This window comes from Microchirus variegatus, assembly GCF_963457635.1.
Source record: "Microchirus variegatus genome assembly, chromosome: 9".
Lineage (NCBI taxonomy): Eukaryota > Metazoa > Chordata > Actinopteri > Pleuronectiformes > Soleidae > Microchirus > Microchirus variegatus.
The window spans coordinates 8424959-8446834 of record NC_139810.1 but is presented as its reverse complement, the minus strand read 5'-3'; the positions used below and the strand labels follow the sequence as shown (position 1 = coordinate 8446834).

Sequence of the window (21876 nt, the reverse complement as noted above, 5' to 3'; positions counted from 1 at the left end):
ATGCTAATATTTATATATTTATGAATGTGTTTGTTTTAACACACACACTTGCTCAATTAAAGTGTACCTCTAAACTTCAGATTCCCGTAGGGAAAAAGGTTATGTCTAATGTCTGTCATATTCTTTAGATAGTGTAGACAATCTTCTGTGGATTCTGTTCGGTGAATCTTTATAAAATAATGTTGTATGTGTCCCAGCTGGCAGATGCCCATGATTCTGTTTGGTTCCCAGCACACAACACCTGAACTATCCCTTTAAGGCATTACTGTGCATCAATTGGTGAAAAACCTTAGATGCTTTCATTGTTTGTCTTGTGTTTTTAGTTCGAGTTGTGGACATTTTTAGTTAGATTTTAATGAAGTGTTCTCAATGATAATTCTGAGCTTGTCTTATTTTATTTTTATTTAATTGTCGCCTTTGCATTTTGAGGCGGCCACAGCTGTCGCCATCTTTGTGTACAGTTGCCATGGATACGGGAGTCCTTGCTCTTCCGCAGCAGTGCAGACTCCAGTAAATCCAGTTATAATCTCCAAACTCTGGCTTGTTCCTGCTAACTTGGCTACACTGCAGCAGCTTCAGTGTGCGTGTGTGCGCGCACGCTGTTCACTGCAGCACACAGCAGTGACTCATTCACCACCTGGATTCATTCACTCACTCATTCACTCAAAAGTACTTGTCAGTGTCTAGTGTTTTTGGAGAGGAGATGATACAGCACCAGATAACAATAATTGAGTAGACACTGAGTTTTGCTGAATAAACATCTAATTTGTCCACTGACGTAGAACACATTCAGCGTTAGCGTTACATTCCACATTCACAGCATTAATCAATATTTATATTTATATCAGTGTGTGTGTGTTTTTTTGTGGTTTTCATGAGCAGTAATTGTTCTGTTGTTTACGTCACAATCATCGCAATGAGACAAAGGTTTAGCTGCTGTGATGTTGTCACGTTTTAATCTGAGTGTTCCAAACCATTATGCTTTCCATTGGCACCTAATAAGTGTTTATTATTATTATCGTCCTCGCCATTATCATCATCTTTTTTATCATTATTACCAAATATTTGCACAGCTTTCCAAAACATGCAGTTATTAGGAATAAAATTATATTACAAGTATAGACTGCTGCTCGGTGGTAAGACATTTTGTGTGTGTGTGTGCATGCACGCGTTATGTCATTCATTTGCACATAATACCCCATATGAATCATTATTTTGTATTTAGTAGTTAAAAAAAAAAGATCCATTAAAATCGGATCTGGTATAGAAAAATCTGGGATTTTATTTTCAGGCCATATCACCCAGCCCTAGCTCCCACATATGTTATCACCATCACCCCTCCCTGCAGTTTCTAATGTTATTGTTTATATATAGTCTGTATTGTGTTGTATTGTGTTTTTTTGGCACTTTATACTGTTTTTTGTGAGCTGCTTTAACAAGTGAATTTCCCCTTCTGTGGGCAATGTAAACATCACAAATCCAACAAAATGCAAACTGATTCAGAGGGGATAATATTTGTTTCATACTTGTTCAGATCTTTGAGAAACAAAGAGTTGTGTATAGATCAAGAATAGTTCATCTAAAATGATACTTTGGCACACAATGGCTTTAAAAAATATTACGCCGTATTGCGATTTTGATAACATAACGATGAATTATTCAGCCCTACTGGATAGAACCTGAAAGTTATGTGAGGGTATAATCATAAATGTTGTAATGGTTCACATATTTTTGAAATGAACCATGCTATAGCAATCAAAAATTAAGTTGTTTTTTTTACTTTTGAATCAATTAAGAATCTTTGAGGATAGGAATCATGATTTTCATAAATTAATGTATTTATTTAAAAAAATAAATTTATTAAAAAAAAAACACACACACACGCCTGTCCACAATCTGCTCCTACACCTGTTGATCACCATGCTTTATGCTGTGTCTCTGGTCTCCAGGTGAACAGCATGTTCCAGCTCCCTGTCAATAACCTGGGCAGTCTGCGGAAAGCAAGGAAAAATGTCAAGAGGGTTCTGGGAGACATTGGCCTGGAGTTCTGCAGAGATCACCTAGAGGTGAGCTCTGCACCCATACAGTCCACATTTCTGTCAATATCCTTGTCTCGAGAAGAAGAATGAACAGTGTGGGGATGTTTCAAAGGGGGTTATGAAATGATTACAGGTGCATCAGACGTCTTTCTTTGAAAGCATAATAGTGCTTTTAATGACCCTTTAATTAAAACATCTATTTTATTTTCTTCCTTTTTATCTTTGAGAAATACAAAGGCAACAACATATTTCCAATATTTTTTATTAATATACAGAATGTATTCAGTTTAGAGGTTGTACACTGTGTCCTAAGTTGGGTCATTTTCTATGAAAGCTTTTATAAAAAAAATATAAAAAATATGGATAGAATACAACATAATTATTGCAGACTGAGATATGTGCCTGTTCAAAACCGTTTCTGTGTCCTTCAGCAAAAGAGTCTGGCTTTTGATTATGTCTTTATAATACAGTTTAGTATTGATTTTTAGTTTAGTATTTTCTTTGTTTTATTTCTCTTTATTCTCTAATTTTACTGATTCATCTGATCTTCCTTTAATAAGTGTATTTTAATTACTATCTGTACTTTAAGCTACTTTAGTATTTTACTCTTATTTCAATACCTTACGTTATATTTGGAATATGTTATTGTTTTTATTTTTTATTTAAATGTGTTACTTTCATCCAGCCAACCTCAGCAGGAGATTGTGTCTCCTGACAGTTTTGCCTTTGTCTTTTTGAGGCTGTGCTGTTGGTTTCATTACATAAACATAAATAAACGTGTGTTTTGTGCTCATATAATCAGCTTTTTTTGGATACAAAGGACAATTCAAAAAAGTCTTCTGTTACCTCTGTTTTACCCACAAACTCCTATTTTGTGTCCATATTCAAACATGTATCATCGCTGTATTTGGCTTAAACACTTTAAAAGTCTATAACTGTGTCTCATGCAGCTGTATAGGTGGTGTTTGTTTGGTGAAATGATTGTGCATTAACGTGTTAATCTTTTGTAATTTGTTGCTGTTTAGGACTATAAAGACTTCACTCCTCCAGAGGTGTATATAAAGCACACAACCTGGGATGATGTGTGCATGTGGGAACCATCACATACCAAAGTCCAGGTGTGTTTCTCTCTTACACACCAATACACACACATATTTGGTATTAACATCCATCCTGAGCAATCTGATAAAAGTAGATGGCGCCTCTGATCTGATCACATAAATGTCATATGTGAAGGTGTCCACAGGACATGATGAAATGTTCTTTCATTTCAAGAAGTGGCTGCATACACATGAAACCCCCCAAAATGACTCTAAACATTACGCCAGGCATGTAACTGGCACTATAGTCCCACCACAGAAATCCACCAAAAATAGAAAAGACGTTGTGGAGCATGCACGTAAATGTTGAGAGGTGGGTATATGACATCATTATTTACACAAAGTTGCATATTGATCATATTCTCGCTAAATGGCATAGCTGTCTGCGGGAAATGCAAGAAATACAGAAAATACAGATTTTAGCCATTTAACAAGACACCAGCTTATGATGTATGATATCTCAGGAATACATTTACCATTTTATATGACTATGACTGCTTGAAACTAGAAGTTGATTGACCGTCTTTTGCACCAAACCAATTCTTTTGAATTGATTTTGAACCCCCACCACCGTCACCACTCGCCTATTACTCCACGAACGTCAGTTTTCTTTACTTTATGAACAATTTCGATAACTGCTACATTATTAACAGTATTTATGATGTACAGCAGTCAGTCGGTAGAGTGGAATGAAATAAACACTCCGAGCAATCCCGACTTTGAATTCTTTATCTAAAATGTAATAATATTACATACAGTAGTCATTTGTCAATGCAAACTGTTGAATTTCTGATATTATTATTTGATAGAAACATCAAGTCTGTCATCTTGATTGGGATCGAGTGTGGCTCTCTTTTATTAACATTATTGACCACAGATGAGAACATGTAATCCTGGTGTCAGTACATCATACAACAACACTTATGGGGGAGAGGGGGGCTGAACTGTGACTGAACTTGTGATCAGATTTCCAGGACATTTTGATACCAGGTTTAAATGGGACCAGAATCTGCTGCTTATAAAGTACTTGTGTAACTATATGTTTTAATTCTCTCAGATAAGAGAAAAAAGCTTTTATTAATCTAAATCATTAATATTTTTTCTCTCCCATTTCTACCTCTTTGTCTCCAGGATTACAGATCAAAGCCTTTCTGCTGCTCAGGCTGCCTCTTCTCATCCAAGTACTTCTCTGCATACAAGAGCCACTTCCGCAATGTCCACAGTGAGGACTTTGAGAACAACATCCTGCTGAACTGCCCCTACTGCACTTACAATGGCAACAAAAAGACTCTGGAAATGCACATCAAACTCTTCCACATGCCCAACAACACTGTGCGGCATGGCCCCAGTGGTGTGGCAGCAGGCACTGGTGGGATCATGATGAAGGACGGGTTGCTGAAGAGGAGCGGGGACAGCGTGGAACAGGCTGTGTATTACTGCAAGAAGTGCACCTATAGGGACCCTTTGTACAATGTGGTGCGAAAGCACATCTACCGGGAACATTTCCAGCAAGTTGCCCAGCCCTATATTGTGAAACCGGGAGACAAGACAAGCGCACAGAATGGCGGCACAGAGAGTAATAACTCGAACAATGTCAACAGTAACCAGATCCACTGCAAGAAGTGTCTGTTTGTTCCAAGGACCTACGAGGCACTTGTTCAACACGTCATCGAGGACCACGAGCGGATCGGCTACCAGGTGACTGCTATGATTGGACACACCAGTGTGATTGTCCCACGTCCCAAACCCATTCTCATGGTGCCCCCTAAAACTATAGGAGACAGGACCATCATTGGGATGGGCCCTAAAGGTGCAGTCATGGCCACTACCAGGTCTCCCAGTTCACATCACCTGAGTCGGGTTGTTATGGCGTCAAAGACGGGCTTCAGTGCTCAGAGCCTTCTCGCTGGGTTGAAACATGAAGCGTTAGGGTTAAAGACAGGAAACACCCAGGCGTTCTCTGTCGGCGGCCAGCAGGTGAGGGTTAGTTTACCGGGTAACGCTCAGGTTTCTGTGCCCCAGCAGTCGCATGCAGCAAAGCAGCTTCTTTCAGGCAGCGGCATGCGGAGTCCGCTTGTGTTGAGTGCCTCTTCCTCGCTCAAGTCCAACCCTCTGGGTTCACGCGTACAGGCAGCAGCTACCACTGTAGCATCTCTCACGGCCAAAAAAGGCGGGTCCTCGGTCCTTGGCACGTCTTACACACAGAAGTGGAAAATTTGCACCATCTGCAATGAGCTTTTCCCCGAGAATGTGTACAGTTCTCATTTTGAGAAAGAGCACAAAGCAGAGAAGGTGCCTGCCGTTGCCAACTACATCATGAAGATCCACAACTTCACCAGCAAGTGTCTCTACTGCAACCGCTATCTCCCCAGCGACACACTCTTAAACCACATGTTGATCCACGGCCTGTCCTGCCCCCACTGCCGGGCGACCTTTAATGACGTCGAGAAGATGGTGGCACACATGCGGCTGTCGCATCCAGATGAGAGTGTAGGCCCACGCACAGACTCTCCTCTAACATTTGACCTCACATTGCAACAGGGTAATCCCAAGAATGTCCAGTTGATCGTCACTACCTATAACATGAAGGACGCGCCGCAGGAGTCTGTGGCGTTTCATGCTCAGAACAACAACAACAGCAGCAGCTCTTTGTCATCAGCCTTGTCCGCCTCTTTATTATCAAACAAGAGGCTAATGCCTCAGCACCCACCCAAAACACCTCCAGTGGCTGCTGACAATGTGCCAACAAAGAGTTCTCCACAGACATCGGTGCCGTACAAAAGGGATGTGGGCAAGACACTTTGTCCTCTTTGCTTCTCCATCCTCAAGGGTCCAATCTCCGACTCGCTGGCCCACCACCTTAGAGAGAGGCACCAGGTGATTCAGACGGTCCATCCTGTAGAAAAGAAACTGACCTACAAGTGTATTCACTGCTTGGGGGTTTATACTAGCAACATGACTGCCTCCACCATCACGCTACACCTGGTGCATTGTCGAGGTGTGGGAAAAACGCCGAATGGGCAGGACACCAGGGTAGCGCAATCTGCCCGTGTCACCCAGGCCCAGAGCAGCGCCCTGAAACGAGCCGGCTTTAATAACTCAGACACGAGTGAACCAAAACGAAGGAGGCCAGGACCCCCTGGGGAGAGGGCCCACCCGCGGGATGTCAACGGTTCATTTGTAGAAAATCCCGATGATCCTATAGTTCTGGCTCTTGACCCCAAAGGACTTGAAAATGAGGCATACGAGACCAGAAAGGCATTTCTGACGCAATATTTCAACGAAGCGCCATATCCCACGCAGCGGGAGGTGGAGAAGCTGGCAGCCAATCTGTGGCTGTGGAAGTCAGACATCTCCAGCCACTTTGTCAACACAAGGAGGAAATGCACACAGGAATGTGAAAGCCAGAACCCCAATGTGTTGCTCGGCTTCAGCATGCACGAGGTCAGGAAAGTGAGCCACGAGCTGGCACTCTCCCACGATGAACCGGTGTGTGAGGGCAGATGCAGCAAGAGGCGGACATCCAGGATGTGCATGGGTGTGTCAGAGAAGGCTCTGCAGAGACACCGGGAGTTTGTAGCTGCTAACGGTGGCGTGGCACCACCACCAAAGGAAAAGCCAACTGTAGGAGGTTTTGCCTTTAAAACCAACAGTGCCAGCACAGACCAAGCCAAGACAATCAACCGCACCTCAGTACAGAAAATGCCTCTGGACCTTTCTGAGCCCATTGCTATTGACTCTGACAGTGATGAGGATGAGGAGTGGAGAGACGACGAGGGACGAGAGGGAGAGGTACATTGCCATGGTAACGATCAGCATACTGGAGCTAAGGAGAAAGTGGAGCAGAGGATAGAGGCCAGGGTTATTTCAGATCTAGATGATATGTCAGATGATGATGAGGAGGAGGACGACGATGACGACGATGATGATGATGATGATGATGATGATGATGATGATGATGATGAGGTGTATGAAGGAGCACATGTAGAGAATGGCCTCAGGCTCTCGGAGGGCTCAGGAAGACCAGCTGCTAAAGGAAGAGACGCACTGCCCATCATTATTCCCAAGTTTGTACCATCGTCTGCTAGAAGCGGGAGAGACGGGGCTCAGCTGGGAAAACAGAAAGTCTGACCCGCTCACCGTTCAGACCTGGTACTAGCATCTGTCCTGAGTGATCCAGTCACATGTGGACAGCACTAAGTTCAGCTGTGAACACTCCCAACCTGTCCTAAATGTCCACATTTTGAGGTTTGAGGACACACATTCCTGTATGTATGAATGCAATCCTTCCTGCAAGGTGGATTAGAAACCGCCTCCTCATCTGACATTGTTAAACTTCTCAGTCCCCAAACTTATTTGTAGCCACAGTATTGAGACTCGGCGTCACATGATTTGTTTTGTCAGTGACATAACACACTGGCCACATACAGGCCAGGCATTGAAACTACAGCATTTAGAGTCATGCATGGGAGGGGTGAGGATTCTTGTGTTTAAAGACCTTCAATGCCGTGTAAAAGGAAAACATTAAAGAAAAAATTAAAATTAGAAGCAAAAGATACAGCCTAAATCTCCTGTTGCCTGGCAACATTCCTCCACAGGAATGTATTTATTTTATACCAAGACGGACACAAAGGCATCAGTAGCATTGCACTAGCAGACACGTTGGAGTGTGACTGAAAACACAAAATGCCCATGAAAAAGTTTGCTCAAAAAAATACTGTGTTGTACACACAAACCCCTCCCTCTGTGAGGTCTGATAGTTTTGCTCGACAGTCGAAGTCTTTTTCCAGATGAAGGACACGGCAAACAAATAATGTTAAAATTGTTTCGGTTCAGCATGACTGAACAGAGGCCAAATAATAACAAGTTAACAAAAGACTCACCTGTGTCATAATTTAGTTCTCATAAACAGACATGACCAATGTTTGAATACAGGGTGGTAGGTGAAGCCGGACTTGATCTCATGTGATCACAGAAAAAACTAACCCAAGGACCCATTATAGTCTCAGTTGTGAACGTGTGGTATGATGTGATCGCTCAGGACGGATGTGAAAATCAGGTTTGATTCCCGCCAACAAATCTGCCTCGTCTTAGTTGAAGGACGCTTCTTTGTTACCGTGGCAACGGTGAAGAGAGAACTCTAAAAAAAAAAAAAAAAAAATACAAGCCATTCACTGACATTCAAAGGCTGGACTTGTCTAGCAGCTATGGCTGATGTAAAGAACAAAGTTGCTCCCTTGAGTGGGAGCAAAGACAACAACGAAGTTACACCAAACAAATAAAATAACTTTTATTTCTCTCCTCTTTTTTGCATTCTATAGACTTTATTACAATGAGATTTGGAGACGTCCGCGTCAAATCTGCCACTGAGGTTGCAAGTGTGGCTTCAAACGACAAGTGGTCGTGAGGCCTGACTTGATAATCCACTGTTTTACGTATGTAGTTATACCAAGAATAGGTAGTGTAAATTTGTACAGTCTTTTAGACATGTTTGGACACATGTTGCCGTACATGTACCATTGAATATTTGCTATTACCTGTGTGTAAGGTAGCCTCATATGTTCTATATTGATATGCTTAATGATAGGTGTTGCAATTGGTGGCTGGTATTTTCATGTATGTTTATTTTTTAACAAAAAAAACCCTCTCTTTTTTTTGCAAAAATAATATATCTATATAAAAAGGAAAAGCAGAATTGATTTGTTTGGGGTTTTTTGCTTGTTGATTTGATTATAATTGTCTTTTTTTAATATAATTTTTTGGTCCCTTTTTTAAATTGAATACTCTTTGAAAAAGACTAGTGATTCTGAGCGCTTATAAAGGAGCATTTCATCACATGACTGTACTGAATTTTTTTTTCTATTTTCACCGTTTTAGCTTTGTTCTCCTGGAGTGGACAATGAGCACTGTAAACGGCGTCTGGAAAAGTGAAAGCAAATTTTGAGTTGTTTAGTATGTGTTTTCTGAATTGTGTGTTTTACGTTTTAATTTTTTTCACTTTAAGCATTTATGAACAATAAAGTGCTGTAATTGTGCTTCTCACACAACTGATGGTGACGTGTGACACTTGTTTTCCCTTAAAATCCAACTTCTTTCAAGGAAAAAAAAACTTTTTTGTTTTTCTGAAGTATCGATACTTCATCAACACTAACCCCACAAAGCATGCCACACCTCATGCCACACCATTTCCGTGGCCCTGCCTGCAAGCCAAACATTACTGATCAGTGACTGACAGTCACTGATATTACAGCTGCCAGCAGGAGAAACAGATTTTATCCACTTTACGAAAGGCTAACCTAATAAAATCTACACCTGTTTAAGTCAACCATGTCTTAAAGGAGACATATTATGCAAAATCAACTTTTTAGTCTTTTTAATCATTTTAATCCTTATATATGGGACTCTGGAGGCCCTATGAGTAGGCAAAGTGTGAGAAAAAGATGATGGTTTTGTGGTCTGCCTCAGTCTAAGTACAGGAAATTAAACACGCAATGTTGACCTCTTCACTCATTGTTGCGTCACAATGAGACATGTAATGTTTTTATAGTTGTTTATAATGTTTGTTGTACACAAACTTCCAGCCTCAGAGGATTTACATCAGGGATCTCAAACTCTAATGACCTGGGGGCCAATGCACATCTATTGTGGTCAAGAGGGGGCTGGCCTAGAGAACAAAAGGTGGGGAAAAAAACAAAATTTTGCATCATGATATCACACGTATACTTAATAATACTATTTATTATGTAAAATTAATGTATTGATTTCAAAAACAGATGTAATCTCAAATTACTTGAATAATAGTGTGAACAACTGTAACTAAAATGTGTGCCAGGAGACTTTTGGCCACTGCCATTCGTGGCTTAGGCCCTAACAAGTGTATTTACATATGCTATTGAATGTTGTATATGATACATTTAATAATGGGATAATTATGACCAAATATCTTATTATTACTGTTATAAAAAACATTGCTAGCAAACATATATTATATTCTATCACCCTGCTGGTAGCTGTACCTTAACTATACACTATTTAAAAGACGGTGAGGTCGTGGGTCATGTTTTCATTCAACATGATATTAAGTGGGGGGCCGCCAGTTTGAGACCCCTGATTTACATATCTAGTGGATACATTTAATGAACACTTTTCCAAATGCTAACTACTGTTAGCTGCCGGAGCCTCTGTGAAGCTGATGTAGTTTCCTGTGTCTCATTTGCATTTAAAGAGACTGAGCGTTCCGAACAGGGCTGTTTTGGCAGGGTAAGCCGCTATGGTGCTTCATCCTTAAGGTATTTTGACAAAAGCATGTCACAGACATGTTCAGTTAGACACTAGGAACTCGGGTTGTGTACATAAAAAGATGTTTGAAATTTTTTCATAGAGAAAATCACAGATTTTACATCACTGCACACAGGAGGTGTTGCGCCACTGCTGCCTTTGGTGTATAAATGAATTTGCTAGGATTCCCCTCGGTGAAATAAACTAACCAAACAAAGCAGCGGTTGACCAGCAGCGCCTGGGATGACGGGATCTACAAATGCTTATTTTTTCAATGAGATTTAGTGCAAAAGAGCGAGTGGGTCGCAAACTTCAAGACAATAAAAAGCCAGGATAGAGTGGCAAAAACATTTAATTTGATGAGCCTTTTGTTCATCTAATTATTTTTGTTGAAGGAGTTGACCATTAAATTAACCAAATCCAGACCTGCAGCCATGAAAACAAGGCCTTAGAGCGGAGTTTCACTGTTTGTAGCTATGAAAATACAATACATCTCCTTTCATCCCAACACCTTGATTGACTCATCGCATGTGAAGCTGAGACTAGTTAATGCGGGAGTTGTCTTCTGTGCGTGGACGAAAATAGTTCCAGGAACATGCGACATTGCTTGGTAACCAAAAATAAGTTGCCCGCCAGTCGAGCCGTGTGATACAAGAGTGGTATTAGACGGTGAATCTCTGGTGTGAAGAGCGTCGTCAACCCACTTTCACATGGAAGCAACTCACCCTTTTCCCGTGAAACGCAATACACCATGTGCTTTGTCGTAGAGCTCGCTATGTTCCTTTGTGATAAGGTTTTATACACCAAATGTCTCCTGTCTGCATGTTACCTGTGAGGAAAAGCCTTGGTTGGAAATAGAACACTACATTATTAACCCTTTGCTGAGGTGCGCTGTTAAATGGAAGCTCACAAAGTAAAAGGATCAATCAGATCGGGGTCGCACTCCTCTTCCAACCCAGACAGAGTGAGGTCAAAGCCAACATCGAGTAGTATTTCATTAAAATTGCACTCTGCTCTCCAGTAATGAGGAATCTAAAATGGAGGGAAATTACCCTGGTGCAGTAGAGAGACAGAGAGGGAGAGAGAGAGGGTAAGACTCTCCTTGGCTGGCGAGTCAGTGTTGCTATGCTGTTGTGAGCGAAGGAGAGGAGGGAGGAGAGGGAAGGAGTGGTGGGGGAGGCTGAAGGAGAGAGGCCTGGCAGACTGTGGGGGAGGCGAAGGCCTCATCTGCAGTGTTGTGTGCAGAAGGAGCGCCCAACTGCCTTTCAAAGGGGGGAGGAGAGAGGGAGGGAGACGAAACGGTGGGGGGGGGGGGGAGTCAGGGAAGGACAGGAGGAGAAGAAAAGTCGAGGGGAGGGGAGAGGGTGAGAGAGGAGGGAGGAGGAGAGGGAGAGATGAGGGAGAGGAGGTGTGGATGCATGGGGAGTGGAGGGTTTGTGACAGCAGTGATGGTGGTACAGAAGATGGCGCCCCCTGCAGCTGGAGGAGGGAAATGTTGAGGCCCCAGTGTGTGTGCGTGTTGTCAGACACAAAGAGGTTCAGACTGCTGAGACAAATCCACCCTTGTACTTTACAGGCAGGAAACTAATTGGCTGCACTGGTCACAGGTCAGTTTGACGTTTGCCCTCACCTGACCCTCACTGCTGACCACGGTGAGGTGAGGGAGGAACAGGAGGGTGAGACATACTACACTGGAGGGGGTGATGTGAGGAAGAAGGAGAAGAAGGGCACCATGTTGAGGGAGGAATATAATGTAATAACAGGTGGAGTCTTTGACAAGCAAGCAGCCCCTTGTAGGAAACTGCGATGGAAATCTTGCGTCGCTTTAGGGGTCATGGAGATCAGGATGTCACATGAACAGGCCGGGACAATAAAGGTGGCTTGGAGAGAGAAAAAGAAAAATGGGGGGTAGGTAAAGACAGGCCTTGCAGACTGAGGGAAACAAGAGGCCTCTTCTGCAGTGCTGGCTGATGGGAGTAGGGGGAGTGTGTGTGTGTGTGTGTGGGGGGGGGGGTCTGAAGAGAGAGTGGGAGACAGAGAAGGTTGCAGACTTATCTCATTACTACCGCCTAAAGCACACTCAGAAAAAAATGATCCTTGGAAACTAAAGGTGAAGGCAAATCATTCTGCAAGCGAAAAATGTGATAGGGAGAGGAAAGTGTGGAAGTGGAGTCATGAAATCATCTGGAATTCACTGAGTGATTTTAATATGGGTTAACAATTTTCCCTTCTTCAGTTGGACCTGGTTATTTTTGAATGAACTCAAGCTGGGTGCAGCTGCTAGGCAGGGGGAGAAGAGGAAAACCACAGAAGATACATGGATATTGTGACATCCATGACATGATGTCATGAGGACAGTTGATGTAGCAGAAGAGGGCCGATGATCCACTGTGGTGTCTCCGAAAGGGAGAAGCTGGGTTAGGGTTTGTTAGATTTTTGGTCACACTGTTGAGAGGGCAGCATTACACCACTCAGTGTAAAGAAAGCCTGCCAGAATTTTTGAAGTGGCTGATTAGTTCAAAAACATCAAAGCATTGTTTTCAAATTCCTTTGAGGCAAAATGTGATACCACAGATGTCTTATTCTTTAAACTAAGAGAAGGGAATTAATTTACAATGATTACTCTTTCGGGGTTCAAAAAATGTTTGAAATGTAAAATAATTACTGCTTACAAAGCGAAGTGACAGTCCAGTCCAATTTCTGTTTTTCCTTGTTTTAAACAGGATAGGCAAAAATAAGCACGTTTTTGTGTGTCGTGTTTGTGTTAAATTATCTGGCTTTATGTTTACTTTTTGTGTAACCAAAGTATAATTGTTGATAGGCTTAAAAACCAGGTGACTTACTAAAGGCACCAGTGTGTGCAGTGTGGCAGAGTAGTGACAAACATTTCACTGAACAATGTGCGATTTACTTGATGCTGAGTCAGTTCTAACAATTTCCTGCAAAGGTGTAATGCAGTTCCAGTTTGATGCGGGTTCTGCATTAGACGTTTGCCAAAAACAAAAGCAGTGGTGACATCACCACAGTAAAAGATAAAAGCCATCAAAGCATAAAATAAAACCCCATTAGGGAACAGCGTGACAGAACAGAAGTATCAGAAGAGGACATGTTCTGAGGGGGGCAGCGTTGGACCCCATGAGGAGAAGAAGGAGAAGGAGACCGAGCAGAAGTTCAAAATGAGTGATATTACAAATTTTACCGAGTGGCTGGAGGCCACTAAACCACTTTTACAATCATCTGGGTATGAGGTACAGAAGCTCCTGGGGTATAGCACTTACGGAATCATGTTACAGTGCATGAGATCAAACACCAAACATCTGGTGGCCTTGAAGGCCATACCAAAGTGCTTTGCCAAGTTCGCTAAAAGAGAGGTGTACATACACAAACAACTCAAGGAACTCGCCCAAGAAGAGAACAACTTGATCAAAATTAAGAGACGTTTTAAGCTTGATGGAAATATTTTTCTGGAATTTGAAAATCTGGATGTGGCTCTTGATGATTTAATCAAGAAATTCAACAGGCCACTGTGCCTGTCTGAGATTCAACTGATCACACAACATATGCTGGTGGCTCTGAATGCTCTCAAGCTCATAAGAATGGTCCACGCCGACATCAGGCTAGAAAACATAATGTTGAGTTTAGAGCCCTTTAAGGTGAAGCTAGTAGAATTTGGTCTGGCTCGAAATGTCTCTGAAATTAGCCGTGGTGATTCTTTGTATCGCCTCGAGTATAGAGCCCCCGAAGTCCTACTGGGTCTCCGTCTAAATGAGGCTGTGGACATGTGGGCTCTTGGCTGCCTGATGGCCCGAATGTACATTGAGGCTGACCTATATTCAGGAGAATGTGAATTAGCGAAAATGGAAGATGTTGTGCTGTTGAATGGTCAACCCGATGATCGAATGCTGTTTTTTGGAATTCATACAAAAAGGTACTTTGCAGAATCGGGGACCGAATTGGAACTGAAAACAGACTGCGTTTGTTCGTTCCAGTCAGTTAACAGCTTTTCCTATGGTAGTCACCCACCATACCGTTACTCCTCATCCAAAAGATTTATCAGTTTCAACGACATTGTGATGGCTCGCCCAGATGCCACTGGGCATGAGGACACGGAGGCTTTTGTTAGCCTCCTGAGAAAGATGCTGCAAGTAGATCCAGGGAAAAGAATCACTCCAAACAAAGCTCTACGACATCCTTTTATAACGATGAAACATTTTCCCAGTGATTTCACTCCTCACAATTTAACTGTTGTTTCCACCAGTGAGGAACTATCACCCACAGGTAGATTAAATAACACGGTTGCTGAGTCATCACCTGAATCTGCTAGCCAAGGTTCTAGAGCAGCCAATAAAAGCTTAGACGACTCATTGGATGATGAGGATGCTGAGTGTTCATCTCACTCAGATGGTCATGTCTCTGGAACATCTGCAAATAGCTCAGGCGTCTCATCAGATGATGAGGAAACTGATTCTGAGATGTCTGGAGCAACCACGAAAAGTTTAGATGACTTGTCAGATGATGAAGAAACAAATGCTGAGATTTCTAGAGCATCCAGAAATAGCTTGGATGAACCATCAGATGATAAAGAAACTGACGAGACTTCACCTGCATTTGCTAGTGATTATTCTTATATTAGTAACAAAACTAGCATTGAAGAGGTAACCAAGGTAAAGTCTTTAAAAAGGGTCCGCAGATTCCTATCACAGCTGTTCAAGAAGTTCAAGAAGAGGTAGGTCCCCATCACAGCTCTTCAAGCAAGTGCAACCTCTAATTGATGGGATGACTCATCAGATCAAGAAGAAACACCACCCACAGATATCTCAGGTGATGACTGCTGTTGGGACGTTTTCTGGAGCACCTCAGCATACCCGACTCTGCTAGTCGTGGTTCTAGAGCACCCAAAAGCTTGGACAACTCGTTAGATGATGAGGGAACTGATGCTGAGTTTCCATCTCAATCGGATCAGATGATGAAACTACTTCCAAGATTTCTGGAGCATCCAGAAATAGCTCGAATGACACATCAGATGATAAAGAAACTAATGAGACTTTACCTGCCTTTGCTAGTAATATTATTTTATTAGTAACAATATTTGCAGTGATTCCTATCACAGCTGATCAAGAAATTCGAGAAGATTTGATAGGTTTCCACCATGGCTCTTCAAGAAAGGTGCAACCTCTAATTGACTCATCAGATCATGAAAAACCATCACTCACAGTTAACTTAAGTGATGACTGCTGTTGGAACATTTCTGGAGCACTTCAGCATACCTGACTCTGCAAGTCATGTTTCTGGAGCATCCACCAACATCATGGATGACTCATCAGATTCACCTTTGCTAGCAATAGTTCTTATATTGGGACCAACATCTGCAATGATAAAGTAAACAAGATAATCACAGCTGTTGAAGAAATTCAAAAGCATCTGACAGGTTTCAGAAAGATGCAGCCTTTAATTGATGTGATGACTCATCAGATAATGATGAACCACCATGAGATCTTCCCGGAGCACCTCAGCATCCCTGATTCTGCTAGTCACAATGAGCATTGCGGATGTTCCTTGGCTGATTCCTTGGATCAACCCTGGATGACTCATCAGATCATTTGCTTTCACCAAATAGAAACCACCAGCCGTAGTTGGCTTCAGTGTTGACTCTGATGCTGCAACTTCACCTGCCTTTGTCATAGTTCTGGATCATGCACTAGTAGCTTGGATTACTCATCAAATGATGAAGAGTCTGCTAGTCAAGTTTCTGGAGCATCAAAGAGAAGACTGAGAATCCAGAAGGAGGTAGTGATGCGACATGTCAGATGCCAACTGCTGTAAAACACTAAACCACCAATATGTTGGATGACTCATCCAATTTAAAAATGGTAGTGAAAATTAAAGCGGAACTAGACCGGAAGTTCCCATTATCGCTGTTTTTTTGGTGTGTATCTGCGTCATTACCTTGTTTATGAAGCCTGGACGGTTCGAAACAAACAGTTCAGCCATTTCTGTTTTATTGTAATCTCGGGGCTCAACGAGATCACTGAAAATCCCGTAATAGTTACGTAAGCAGCGGTTCTCCTGAACAACCGATCGTCCTGCTCCGGGCGGTAGTCCGGGCACATCCGGTTAGGTACATTGAACCGCAGAAGAAGAATAACGTCCGTTGTGGAGGTGTTTCACGAGCAACAGTGTCTTCTGACTCTGGGTCTGACTCCGGTTTAAAGTCATAAAAGGGACTGCGGCGGGGAGTCGTGACGAAGCTATTTTTAAACACTGTTAAAACAATGTTTTGATAATGAGGAGCAGTGCATCCGCCGTTCCAGAGGGGGGCGCTGCGCTTCTGAGAACGGATGTGCTGGATAGTACTGGCCAATCACAAGACTCTGTCTTCTGGGGGTGAAAGTTCACTCTGAAATCTCGCAGCAGAAATACACTGTCAGAAAAGAGGATTTCTATTGGCTAGATCACAGCAACTAGGAGGTTTTTGACCATAAAAACAAGTTAATATATGTAAGTAGACCTCCATAACTAACATTTATGTGCAACAGGACCACTCTATGTGACCTTTAAAATGTACATTGACAGTATATTTTTGTTGAGCGTATTATTATAGCGTATACAGTATATATACACAATAATAACACGGGTAAACAACATATTTCCTTTGTAGTTTTGTGGTAGGCTAATTATAGGGTGTCCAAGGGACAGGGCGTTGTTGTCATGGATACTGTTGGCTTTTGAAAAGGATTCCACTTCACCAGGACATTGTTCACTGGATGCACGGTTGTGACTTGCGACTCACCCATCAATTTACCAACTTAGATGTGTCCAACTAAAGGGTCACTAAAACTAACAAGGTTAAGCAAGATGTTATCAGCACTTTCAAACCCACTTGTTACCTTTGCTTTTAAGCTGGCCACACTTACTGTGCACTCACAACTACACATTGCTTTTACTCTTGACAGAGGGCGGGTCTAGTGCTTGGTGCAGGAGGGACTGTAGCTGAATTCTGCCGTGACATAAAGTATCAGCAAAGGAGAGAACAACTTTGTCTGAGAGCTCTGTTTGAGCTAAACCGTTGAATGTGGTTTGAGTGGGTAGTTTCTGTATTTGCATATTGGCATAACACGTTTTGATTTGCTGACAGATTTGCACTGCCACTTGGAAAGTTTCTCAACTTCTGCGGCATGCAACGTGAAGCAATGGACCCAGAATACAATGAGGCCACGCTTGGCGCCGTCCATTCAAAGTGAATGGGAAGTGTTAAAGCCCTTAAGTGACAAACTGAAGACAGAGTCACCGCTCCCTTTCGTCAGTGTGTCAGGGAACTACAACAGCCTTTATTTCCCAGAAGGAATGTCATTCTTCTTTGTGTAGTAAATTTCTGCTTCAGAATGCACAAGCTATCCTTTGAAAAGCAAGACCTTTGCTGGAAGTACATACAAGGGGTGGGTCAAAATATCGATTTCGTGATATATCGTCATCCTTCCTCTTGCAGTACAATAATTGATACGCCAGGGCAAATACTGATATTTATGTCTCCTCGCAGCAGCGCTGCTCAGGAAACTGAGGGAAACCTGAAGACGGAGTTTAGAGCAGGATGTGAAGAGATGTTCCATCCATGTTCAATACATACACTTTATGCACTTTGTTCCTTATGCTGCGAATAAATAGAGAAATCCTGCACTTTTAACTCTTCACATTGACGTTTTGTTTTCTCCAGTGGGAGAGCTATTGTGATGAGTCGTCATATGACTGTCTTGCAGTATATTGATAATCACAGAATTGCTATATTATTGGTATCATGGACCATATATCGCATATGCTATCATCGTGAGGTACACTGTGATTTCCATCCCTAGTACATATAGTAAAAAAAAGCCTAATTTTAAGCTGATGGAAACCAATATTTGTTTTTATGTCAAAGCAGTTATACATTATAACAAACATATTTATTGGTAGTGTACCTTTAAAGCAATTGTACTATTTATTAATTTACTTGTTTTTCACTGACTGGAAAAGTGCTAGTATAAAAATCAGTATGATGTTGTTGAATAAACGTTATTAAAACATACAATAATTCCTTTAAATGGAAATATATCCAGTGGATTGATTCTCAGGAACATTTTTAGTGGTTATAATGAATGAGAGCCTTTTTAAAAAATATTTTCTAGTAGTCTATGTTCATGCACACTCAGGGCAGTCCTGTCTTTGACCAGAAGATGTCGCCCTACAATAAGAAAAATGGAGCAGTGTTTGTTGCGTTTTTCTGCTGGGTATGTTCTGAGATATCAGACACACATTAATCAACAGAAATCTCCGGTTTCTCCGGCTTCCACCCACAGTCCAAAAACATGCAAAATGGGGATTAGGTAAATTGGACACTCTAAATTGACCTTAGGTGTGCATGTGAGAGTGAATGGTTGTTTGTTTATATGTGGCCCTGCGATGGAACTATGCAGGGTGTACCCCGCCTATCACCCTTTGTCCTCCTGTGGAGGATAAAGCGGTAGAAAATGGATGGATATTGTCCATCATCTGTTCAGAAACATTCTGAACAAACACTGGTACAGTATGTTCCTGGAAGTGAGCATATCTGCTTTGTAAGTTGAAGAGCTGTTACCGACAGGTGTCGCTAGAGTGCAAAAAATGTCCATATACTGGCAAAATACATACTCTTAAGTAACGCTGATAGCTAACTAGCTTTTGTGCTAATACACTTCACCATAATGCTGTATGGAAACTGCTCTTCTGGGCTATTTGAGACTGAGCAGTACATATTGTGTTTCTGTCCAGATCCAGATAAGAACTAATTAGACATCATATACCAATCAAAGCAGCGCAACTTTATATGCATGCCATGATTTTTGCTCATATCATATTGTGTTACAGTGTGGAGTCAGGCCTCTCCAACTACAATTACGTTAATTGCATCCTTGTATAATCAAACCCTAAAAATGATGTTTAAGAAACCAATAAAGTGGCATCACTGTCACATATTGAAGCAATATAAATGGCCTAGTTTTGATCATGTCCTAAAAATTTACATCTGTCAAACTGGTCTTTAAGTGTTTGCAGAACTTGACTCCAGATGTGAGGTGCAGTCTTTTTTTAGCAGACACTAGTGATAGGATCACAAGTGGTACGGCAAGTGATAACTGTAAAATCTCACACCTCCTTTGGGCAATCAGCCTTTACTATAAAGGGTTCCCAGATGTGGAATTCACTACCGACCGAAAAACTGACTGGAGACATTAAGATTTTTAATATAAATGTTAAAGTCTGGCTGAAACAAAATCAGAGCTGTGTGCATTTTTAATGGGTCATGACTTGGTATGATTTTAGATGTATTGTATGTTTTATTATGTTGTAATGTAACTTTGATATCTTTCTTCTACTAAAAGCCTAACTAGGGATGGGAGTTGGAAACTAGCATTAGCTATAATCTCTGTATGCAGAACATTAGTCACATTGACTTGTTTGTAACGAGTGGAAACGTTACTATGTCAACCTGCATTGTCCCTATTCAAATAAACTAAATTAAATGTAAAAAAAATAATGAACATGTACATGTTTTTCCCTGTGCCCATATTTTTGTTGTAAAATCAACATAATATTTTCATACTCAACGAGGTAGCAACTTATTTAGCCTACCATTTCCAATTTCTCTGCTCCATATAACAAAGACATCTTTACAAGGGAATCATTTGGGTTTGTGGACAACGTAAGACATTTGAGAACATCATCATTTCCAGGTTTTGAAAACACTGATTAACATTTGTCAACACATCATGGACCAGAAATAATTAAGAAGAATTGTCACTTGCAGCAGCTGAAGAGTGTAGTGTGGATGAATTATGGTGAATTAACAAATTAAATTAATTTGTTATTCTATGAGTCTGGGGGGGTTGTTCACTTTTGGGCTCCCCAGACCCTTATTCTTTGGCCCACAAATTCCTTTAAAACGCACCTGTCCTGATCTGGAGGTCACAGCCATAGATATTAAAGGATAGATATCTCGTCTGCACTGGTGGCCATCTTGTCACAGCTCGCTCACCCATAACGTGTTGTAGTGGTACATGGACTTTTTAAATAACCATAACTTTCTCAATTTTCTACCGATTTTCAAACAGTTTGGTTTGTTATAAACGTAAGAGATGTAGTTAATTATGAAACTGCATATTTAGGAATAATTATAACCATGGGCTTTAAATAACATTAAACAGAACAGACAGGTGCAATGAATGCACACACACAAGGGATTTATGTTAAATCAATATATGGGCTACTAAAACTCAGGATACAGAATGGCATGAGATGTGTATACTTTTATATAGCAATATTTCTAATATAATGAAATCATTTGAATTATTACTTTTTTAGTTTAAACAAGTAATAATTCAAATTAGTGTATTATACTAGTAATATTTTTTTTTTTTATAAAAGTGACATTTATTTGCAACAAAAAAGGTGCAAGATTTCCCTTTACAGATATACATCAAGAAATGCTGCATGTTGAAATCCCCACCCTGTAGAGAGAACTAGACTACTCTGGAGGTATACACATGAAGGACAGAAAAAAAAGACACAAAAAACATTGTAATAATAAATAATATTTATTAAATTATAAGGATTCACAATAGAGAAGAATATGAAGTAATGGGACTGTGGTGTACATTAGTAAGTTGAAGGGAACCAAAAGTGTGGTGCAAAAATCAGTTCTGTAAAACCAAACAAAAAGCCAAACACACAGAGAGAGACACACAAATACACACCTAAATGATCATATTTATAGGGTAATTGTATGTATGCAACCATATTCTAAAAAGCCTTGTATCAACAACAATCTTGCAATACTATACTATACTATACTGTCATAGCAACACTGTTCCTGTGTTCCAAGACAGAGGCAGTAAGAGCATCCGTAGGCTGCACAAAAGTCTGGCAATTTCCTGTAGAAATCAACATTTAAGATGTTTTTAACAAACCAAACTAATTGGAAATCATGTGCAACTTAAGTCCGTTATTGTGGTTAGTAAAACCTGGTTATATAATGGAAAATATCAAGCTTAATAACTTGTGCAAGTAGGCTAGATAATGTAGCCTGTAATGATACACAACTAAGCTGCAGGATTTAGTCATTTTCCGAAGAGAAAAGCTGCAATTTCAACATCCAGAATTATAACAACGTTAATAACGGTTGTAAGAAACCAAAACGTTTGTAAATCCATCAAGAATTCAGCGAGATATGAGTGTATACGTTTCTGCAGATCACTAACCTACTAACCACTAACTTACCTCAGGTTCCACAGATCCCTGGATGGACTGGGGCAAGATGGCCGCCAGTGCGGACGTTCAACACTCCGCCTTCAGACATCTACCTTATATTATATCTATGGTCACAGCCCTTTCTGACGGGACTGGAAGTTATATGACTCTTATTTTGAAATTGTAGGAGGTGGGAGCTCCAT

General features: G+C 41.2%; 1 protein-coding gene across 1 annotated transcript; it reads left to right on the top strand.

Moving 5' to 3' along the window:
• Positions 1–1958: 1958 nt before the first annotated feature.
• adnpb (activity-dependent neuroprotector homeobox b) lies at positions 1959–7270 on the top strand (the record flags this gene model as incomplete). The annotated part of the gene is made up of 3 exons (XM_083894572.1): positions 1959–2066; positions 3065–3157; positions 4271–7270. The coding sequence occupies 3 exons, from the start codon at positions 1959–1961 to the stop codon at positions 7268–7270; spliced, it is 3201 nt and encodes a 1066-aa protein (XP_083750698.1).
• Positions 7271–21876: the final 14606 nt, after the last annotated feature.